At 63.2% G+C, this 7,767-nt stretch overlaps 2 protein-coding genes across 4 annotated transcripts in view; one reads left to right on the forward strand and one right to left on the reverse strand.

Moving 5' to 3' along the window:
- Window positions 1–7,147, reverse strand: part of GRINA (glutamate ionotropic receptor NMDA type subunit associated protein 1) — a 10,490-nt gene extending 3,343 nt beyond the window's left edge. The window contains exon 1 of one of the 3 annotated variants that reach the window (XM_049632786.1): window positions 7,129–7,147. The gene's annotated coding sequence lies outside the window, so the exon portion shown is untranslated. Of the gene's footprint in view, window positions 1–3; window positions 23–110; window positions 270–7,128 lie in introns of those variants that run through there. The other 2 variants (XM_049632785.1, XM_049632787.1) reach the window with 2 other exon arrangements.
- Window positions 3,213–7,694, forward strand: PARP10 (poly(ADP-ribose) polymerase family member 10). The gene is given in 7 exon segments (XM_049633727.1): window positions 3,213–3,300; window positions 3,996–4,233; window positions 4,235–4,308; window positions 4,311–4,609; window positions 5,284–5,645; window positions 6,298–6,759; window positions 7,062–7,694. Coding segments are annotated over 5 exon segments (1,050 nt in total). The 3' UTR covers window positions 5,635–5,645; window positions 6,298–6,759; window positions 7,062–7,694.
- Window positions 7,695–7,767: the final 73 nt, after the last annotated feature.

The following is a 7,767-nucleotide window of genomic DNA, read 5'->3' on the forward strand; positions in this document are numbered from 1 at the left end:
TACCGACTGACCCTCGGCGGCGCCGCTCGGCTGCGCAGGGCCCGCGCGGGGGCGGCCGGCCCGGCGGCCGAGAGGGTAGCCACGCTGCCTCGCTCGGGCCAGGGACTCACCACTCGCGGGGCGCCTCCGGAACGGTGCGCACGGTGTCCGGTGCGCGACCGCGCGGTCGATGGCGGCTGCGCCCGCACCCACACCAGCACCCGCTCGGCGGCCGGCTCGGCTGGGCCTGCGCCTGCGACTCGGGAGACGCTGCGGGGCCTTGTGACGGGGCGGGGCCGGGGGTGGGGCCGAGGGTGCGGGGCGGAGCCTGCGGCCCGGAGACGCTGCGGGGCCTTGTGACGGGGCGGGGCCTGCGGCTTGGAAGATCGCCGGGCTTTGTGACGGGGCGGGGCCGGGCGCGCGGGGCGGGGCCTGCGGCTCGGGAGGTGCTTCGGGGCCTCGCGACAGGGCGGGGCCTGGGGCCGGGGCGGGGCCTGGGGGCGGTGGAGCCCGGCTGCGGGCGGCGCTCTGCAGGGAGGGCCGGGCTTTTCCCGGTTGGATCCTACCCACTGTGGCCGCCTTACTGGCTCCTTTCCGGGTCCCAGGCCTGCGCCCTGCGTCCCGCCTAAGAGTAGGCTTGGGCCGTGAGGGCTGAGACCCTACAGACAAAGGCCTGGTCTGGCCGATTCGGCTCAGGGAGTTGGGAAATGGCTTCCTAAATCTGGCATACGCAGAGTCTGCCGAGGACTCTCTATGCCTCCTCGGTCTTAAAACATCGCTTTCTCTTTTCCCTTGCCCTTTCATCCGAGTCTATCCCAAACCCAGAGGCCTGATGGCTTAACTGCTCCATCCTCTCTAGCAACCATTGAGTACTATTTCCAGCGGGGTCCTGGGCCTTTATCCTTCCTGTCTTCATCACGTCTTTAGGTTGTAAAGGTGGCATTCTTAGCCCTGCTTCATTGCCAGGACTGGAGGCCAAGTCAGCGTCTTCCCTTAGCTTCAGCGGTCCTCTTGACGATGTGCTGACTGCCACAGCCACGGACAATTTCTGCAGCAGTGCCTGGGGACCTTCCTGTGCCACGGTTGGCCTCTCCCAGACCCCCAACGGCCCGGAAGATGTTCTCTCCTGTACGCATAGTGTGTTGGTTCAAAGTTTGAGACCCGCAGCTAGCAGGGGAAGCCCTGATCTCAAACTTTTGCACGTGCTAATGTTACAAACACACCCATCACAGTCGATTCCAAGCTACCACCGGTTTAACAGCTTGTTCACAAGAATTCCTGAAAGCGTAATGATCTGAGCTACCCCAGTACATTGCTGCCAGTGGCAGACCCTCTTCGTCAGGGACTCGTATACTAGGTAGGTTACATGGTACGTTAGGAGGTGATGAGTTCTACGAGAAGAAAAAATATAGAGCAGGCAGGGATAGGTTCAGGTTCTGTAGAACCAGAAGCTCATACAATTTGAGGGGCCCAATCTGAGAAAAAGAATTAAAAAATGACAAATATGAAGTTGAAGTCAGGGCCTTGGATGGGGCCTATGCAAGTCAGAGGTCCTTAGAGACTTTAGGTTCAGGTTAAATCTAACAATAAGGGTAGGGTAGGGGAGTCATGGGGGTGGGGGTCGGGTGGGAGAGGCCCATCCAGACAGAGGGTAGGGCCCGTGCATGGGTGTTGAGGTAGGAGTGATCTGCTGCCTTGGAAGAAGAGGATGGGGGATGGGGACAGAGAGGGCACTGGGGCCTGGTCAGGCAGAGCCTGGACTTTGGCTTTTACTGCGAGTGACTCAAGCTGTGGCAGCTGTTGTACCGCTTTACGAGGCTCACCCTGCCCTCTCTGTCGGGGATGGATAGTGGGGTGTGCAGGAGTGGCAGAGGGAGATTAAGAGGTTAGGGCAGGGATCTGGGGAAGCGACGATGGAGGCACAGGCCAGGGACGCTCGGTGTGCAACTTGAGGTGCAGGCTGGGCAGGTCCTCAGCCCCCTGGGGGAGTAGCAGGTGCTGAGGGGTAGACGGGAGGTAGGAGATGGAGAGCAGTCAGAGGAACGACTCTGAGAGGCCGAAAGCAGATGGGCCGGGGGTGGGGGTGGGGGCAAGAGTGGGTGTGGATCTAAGGGTGCAGTCTGGGTGAGGCCCGGCCCTGCCTTGGGCCCTGTCTGTCCCTCCATTTCCCCTGCAGCCAGCCGTGTCAGCAAAGTGCCTGCCCCTTCTAGGTTAGCCAGGATGACGACGAGGGCAGTGATGGAGTCGGATGGGAGGACCGGCGGGTGCACAGACGGGAGAGCCACAGGAAGGCGAGCAGAGGACGCAGAGCGTGGCTGTGCTGGGAGGGGCAGAGGACTTGCAGGCCGAGGACAGGAGCCGCTCGCCTTCGCTCCTGAGGCGTGAGGCCTAGTCACCTGCTAGGTGTGAGGGCCGAGCAGTGGGGTCTGCGAAGATTTCTGGAGAGAGGTGCCAGCCAGGCTCAGCCAGGAGCAGGCCTGGCCACCCAAGGGGAAAGTGACACTGAGCTTGAGGTCCCTGAGTGGGAGGCAATGACTCAAGACCCCCGGTGGCACTGAGTAGGGAGAGCGATTGGCCATTTTGAGGTTCACAGGGAGAGGCCAGTGGGAGTAGAGGACCCCCAGGGGCCACTCCCCACGCCCCACCAGCCTGTGAGCTGCGTTGGGACAGATGGGGCTAGTGGGCTGAGCTGAGGGGTCAGACCTGGCCCCACCTCCCGGTCAGCCAGGGCCTCTTTGCAGGCACAGGAGCTGGGGGGAAGGGTCCTACAGGAGGGGCCTGCCTGGAGGAAGAGAAACACCTGGGAGGTGGTCCCCAGCCCCCTCTCCCTTCTCTCCTGCAGTTTCACTTTTGTTTTCCTGCCCCAGGCCTTCTGCCTGCAGAGCAGACCCAGGAGTCCCGTCTGAAGGCAGGGGCTGGGGCAGCTCAGGGGCTGGGGAGCGTGAGATCCCCGCTTCAAACACACGACGTGATAGGGGGCGGGGGCACGTCAGACAATGCTGCCCAGGGTCCTGGAAGGGGCTGGAAGGGGCAGGGTGGGACTGTGGCGCCACTACCCTTCCCGCCGGTCGGGCCCCAGGGATGCGGGGACGGGAGTGGGGTCCCCCCACCCTGTGGGGTGGTCACAGGGAAGGGGGTGTTTTGGGGGGGAAGGGTGGCGGGTAGCAGCGGAGCTCCGCGGGCTGCCCCCTGATATCACGGACGAGGCGCTCGTGCTCTGCTTAGAGAAGCCGATGCTGGGGGTGGGGGACGGGGGGACCCCTGTGCGGAGCTGGCGGAGACCCGGCCGAGGGGGCGTTGGCACTTTTCAGGAGCCGGCAGGTGAGGGGGCTGGTGGAAGGGGCAGCCTGAGCGCCCTCTGCCGGCTGCGGGCTGCCGGCCCGACGCCCCTCTCCGCCCCAGCGAGGATGCAGCGAGGGTCGGGCCTAGGAGGGGAGCATGCTCCATGGTGCCGCCGTGTTCCCTTGCCCTCTGCTGTGCACCCCAGCGCCTGGAGCCGCAGAGCCAGACCCTGCTGCGTGCCACGGGGCACCCAGAGCATTCCCGCCATGCCCTGGACAGCCCCGGACCAGACCGGGTCCTGGCCCAACTGCCCCTGCCCTTCTGGGGGGGTGGGGGTGAGAGGCAGGACTGGGGCGGGGGTGCCTGTTGGGGAGATGCTCTGAGCCGACTTGCACCCTCCCCCATAGAGGTCCGCGTCCTGGGGGAACAGGCCCTGGCCCGGCCCCGGGCCTTAGGGGGCTGAGGTGTCTGTCCCTGGCCTGGGTGCCCCAGGCCTGAGCTGCGTGTGTGTGAGGGGGCATCCTCCCCACGCCTGCTGCTGCTGGAGCTGTACCTGGAAAGTGTGTGTTGCGGTGGCAGGGGCCCCTGGAGGGCCTTCACAGCCAGCCTGGGCTCCTGGACACCACTGTCTCCTTCCAGCACTGGCAGGGGGAGTGGGGCTAGGTAGACTGAGTGGCCTACCCCTCCCTATCCCTCACACCGCGATGGCCCTCTGTCCTCGCCTTTCCCCCAAGTGGCCCAAGCGGTTCTACACCAGGACCACCGGCTGCAAGAATCAGAGCTGAGCCTCCTCCCCCATGAGCCTGAGAATCTTGCCAAGGACACCAGTGGAGGGGACTGCCCGGTCGAGTTGGAGCCTGGGGCCACTGAGCATGCTGTCCTGGAGGCTGGAGGGCCAGCAAGGGCACTGAAGGGTGCAGGGACGGTGACCCTGGGCTCTGAGGAGGCACCAGCACAGGTAGGAAGGAGCCTTTCTGCAGACAGGTCCTATAGGGTCTCTTGGAAAGGCTGGGCCAGTCAGCTTAGGGCTCATGGGGTCACTGGGACATGGGGGCTGGTGAGCCTGGGGCCAGTGGGCTCTTCAGAGGAGGCAGGGCTGATGAGCCCGGGGTCTGTGGGGTCTCCAGGCCCAGCGGGCCCCATGGAGATTGCCCCAGGGTCTCTGGAGCATGTGGGGTGGGTGAGCCTGGGGCCTGCGGGGCCACTGCGGGGCCACCCGGTGGGTATGGCGCTGTCCCTGGAGCCAGGAACCATGCCTTTCATACAACTTGACCACGAGGACCTTCTTGCCGACCTGGGACATGTTGCTGTCTTCCCGGTGGGAGGACCAGATCTGATGGGCTTTTGGGTGAGTGTCCCAGGAGCATTCCTCGCCTTTGGCTCTCCTCCCACTGGAGGCTCTGGATACCTTTCTGGTGCCCTGAGCCTGCAAACCGCTCCCCTCCTACCATGGTCCTACAGCTCTGGGGAGCCCTAGCCCCATGCCAGGTGGCGGAGTAGTTTCTGCAAAGTCCGCTAGGGGGCATTGTCTGTCACGTGCTGAGCCTGAAGGCCCAGAGCAGGGCCAGGCTCCTGGGTGGCCCAGACCCAGATCAGCGCTTCCGGGCCGGAGGCTCAGTTCCAATGTGTCTTTGGGACAGAGCGTCTGGCCAGGGCTGCCCTGGACACAGACCCTGAAGAGGTAGAGACGGAGGCCACCCTGCCCCTCCCCTGTCCCTCATCACAGCCCCAGGTGTCTCCCCCACTCTTGCTCAGGGGCCTGGGCGGGGTGGGTGCCTTTGGGCCCTGACATTCCCTCCTGAAAGGTGGACCCAGTTTCCAGGCCCTCTCTGGCCACTCCCACACCCTGTGGCCCCAGACAGTACAGGCAGTGACTGGGGGAGCATGACACTGGGGACCCCAGCACATCCCACGGCCCTTTGTTGACCTCACCATCCACCTTGCCCTACACCCGCACCCATTTTGTGGCCCTGCGCCCGTAACGTTCTCTCCACCTTTCACTTGAATTATCCTTTCCTGCAGCCGCACCCTGGCTGGGCTTGGCCACTGACCCAGAGGAGGTCCGAGGGCCGATGGCCACCCTGGGGGACCCCGATGGGGAGGGCTGGCCGCCTCCAGAGCCGGGGACAGAGAAGCCTGAGGGGGAGTCTGCACCCAGGGCCGGGAGGGGCCTGGGCGGCTGCAAGCAGAGACGTGCTGGCCGCGAGCGGTCCCTGGAGCTTCAAGGCCGGGCGGCCCAGCAGGAGGACGCTGTGTGCCGCAGTGAGCCCTGGCCCTCTCCTTGCTGGATCCCCTGTGTTGGAGGCAGAAGATGGGCTCCCAGGTGGGGGGCACTGGTGGCCAGGCCTGGCTGGTGGCGCGTGTGGCCTTTGAGCAGGATGGGGGTAAGCCGGAGGGAGCACTAGGGGCGTTAGAGGTATGCCTCCGGGAGGAGATGGCGGGGTCCTGGGGGGCATGTCGCCTGCAGAGCTAGACCCCGTCTGGAGCGGTGCCGTGGTGTGAGTACTGCCCTTGACGGTGACCGCGCCGTCCTCCATGGTATTGGGACACGGCGCCGCGGGCTGGCCTGCAGTCAGGGTTTGGCCTTCCTCTTGGCAGCTTCATGCCCCCCCCGCCGTGAGGTTGTGCCCCGGATGGGGGAGGGTGGGGTGGGCCGGCCATCAGGGTCCAGTGCTCTAGCCGTGGCCCGGAACCCCTTCCTCTCCGGGCGTCAGCGCCACAGCAGAGGCTGAAGGGGCCCTTGGACGGGCTGGAGTGTCTTCCCTGACCCCCTGGATGCTGCTCATGGCAGGGTGCGCATCGACTGGTCAGGTCCACGCTCCGTCTGGCCGGCCTCATGACCTCCTGGGTCATGGCCACCACTTTAGCCTGGCAAAGCCTGCGGGCTGACACTCTTGCCTGTGTCGGGGTTGGGGGACGAGGCAGCATGGGGCTCCTGAGCCCTGGTTCCTGTCCAGAAGGTTTTCACAGTGGGGGGGGGGTGGGGCAGGATCTGACAGGCCTGAGCCCGGGGACCCATTTTGCCGATTCCGGCAGGCCTCTCCCTGCCGGATTCCTGGTCTGAAGCATGGGGTGGTGACGCCATCTCGCGGCTACCGTGAGGATTGCTCGTTTCACAGACAACGTGCCCGGCGCCGTTCTGGGATCTTCTGCCTGCCACAGCGTCTGCCCCAGCAAAAACAGGGCTCGCTGCAGTATTTTTACTTGCCTAGATGTGGAAACTCTGAGCGTGGGTGTGCCTCAAAGACCGGGAGCCACCGGTGGGGAACCAGCGCCCCGAGCTGACAAGCAGCAGGACGAAGGGTGGCCGCAAGGTGAGGGCAGGTCTGAAGATGAGCTGGCCACTTAGGAAGGAGGGCAGGGCGAGCGCTCACGGCCCGCAGACAGGCACGCGGGAGGGGACTGTGGAGCCCGGCTCGTCGCTGAGGCACAAAGCTGTGGCCTTCCCCCGACCTGGCCCAGACACGCGCCACCGCCGGCCCCACCGCTCTCCTGCAGGTGAGCACTGTAACTGGGTGAAGTGCTTTCCCGCCAGGTCTGGACTTAGCACTCTAAAAGCAGAGGCCCCGCTGCCCTCACCCCTTACTCCTCTGTGGGCTCAGTTCCTCACACGCACATGACTCCGCCAGGGAGCGCCTCTGTGACTTTACACGGCACACTCGAACTTCCTCCACGGAGGACGAGGACAGTGGGCTTCCTTCCCCTCCTGGGCCTCCCCTTGCCTCTGCCATCACAATCTGGTCAGGTACGTTACTTTCATCATGTCACCAAGGCCGACCGACGTCATCTTCTGTCTACAGCTATCACGAGGCTCCGTGTTTGGGCCGTACGGTGATGGACATAGAGCGATAATGAAAAAATACTCACCGTTAAACCGCAGAGGCAACAGGGAACTGAAATCCTAGTTGTTACAGCTGTGTTGCATGAAAGAATACTCTAGGGCTCAAGGACTCGTGGCACTTAATTTTTTTTTTTTTTTTTTTTTTTTTTTTTTTTACTTTCTTCCTGTTTTCTGGGTTGTGCTCGGCTGCTGGGTGGTGCCTGGCACCCCCTTGTTCCCTTCCTGCAGATTCTTCACCTGCTTAGTAGAGGTAACTCCTTGGGTGGGTAGTAAATATCCTGGGCTCTTAAATCTATTTTGCCTTTTACCATTACAGGTCATTTGCATCTATCAGTTGATATTGGAATAACTCCCCCCCCCCCCCCCCCCATGACAGTTGCCAGGTGTTCGAGACCTTCCTGTGAAGCTGAGTATGTGCCGCGAGTTCTCGTGTACCCAAAACTGCTTGTTTCCTCCCACCGTCTGTAGCGTCGCTGGCTACGGCATTCAGGGCCAAAGTGTGTTTTCCCTCAGATCTTTGAAAGACAGCACTCTTTTTCTTTGCTCTTAAACAGTTTGTCGTTTGGAAAGCTAAATAAAAATCCACTTGTGGGGGCGCCTGGGTGGCGCAGTCGGTTAAGCGTCCGACTTCAGCCAGGTCACGATCTCACGGACCGTGAGATCGT

This window comes from Panthera uncia, chromosome F2 (assembly GCF_023721935.1).
Source record: "Panthera uncia isolate 11264 chromosome F2, Puncia_PCG_1.0, whole genome shotgun sequence".
Taxonomy (NCBI): domain Eukaryota; kingdom Metazoa; phylum Chordata; class Mammalia; order Carnivora; family Felidae; genus Panthera; species Panthera uncia.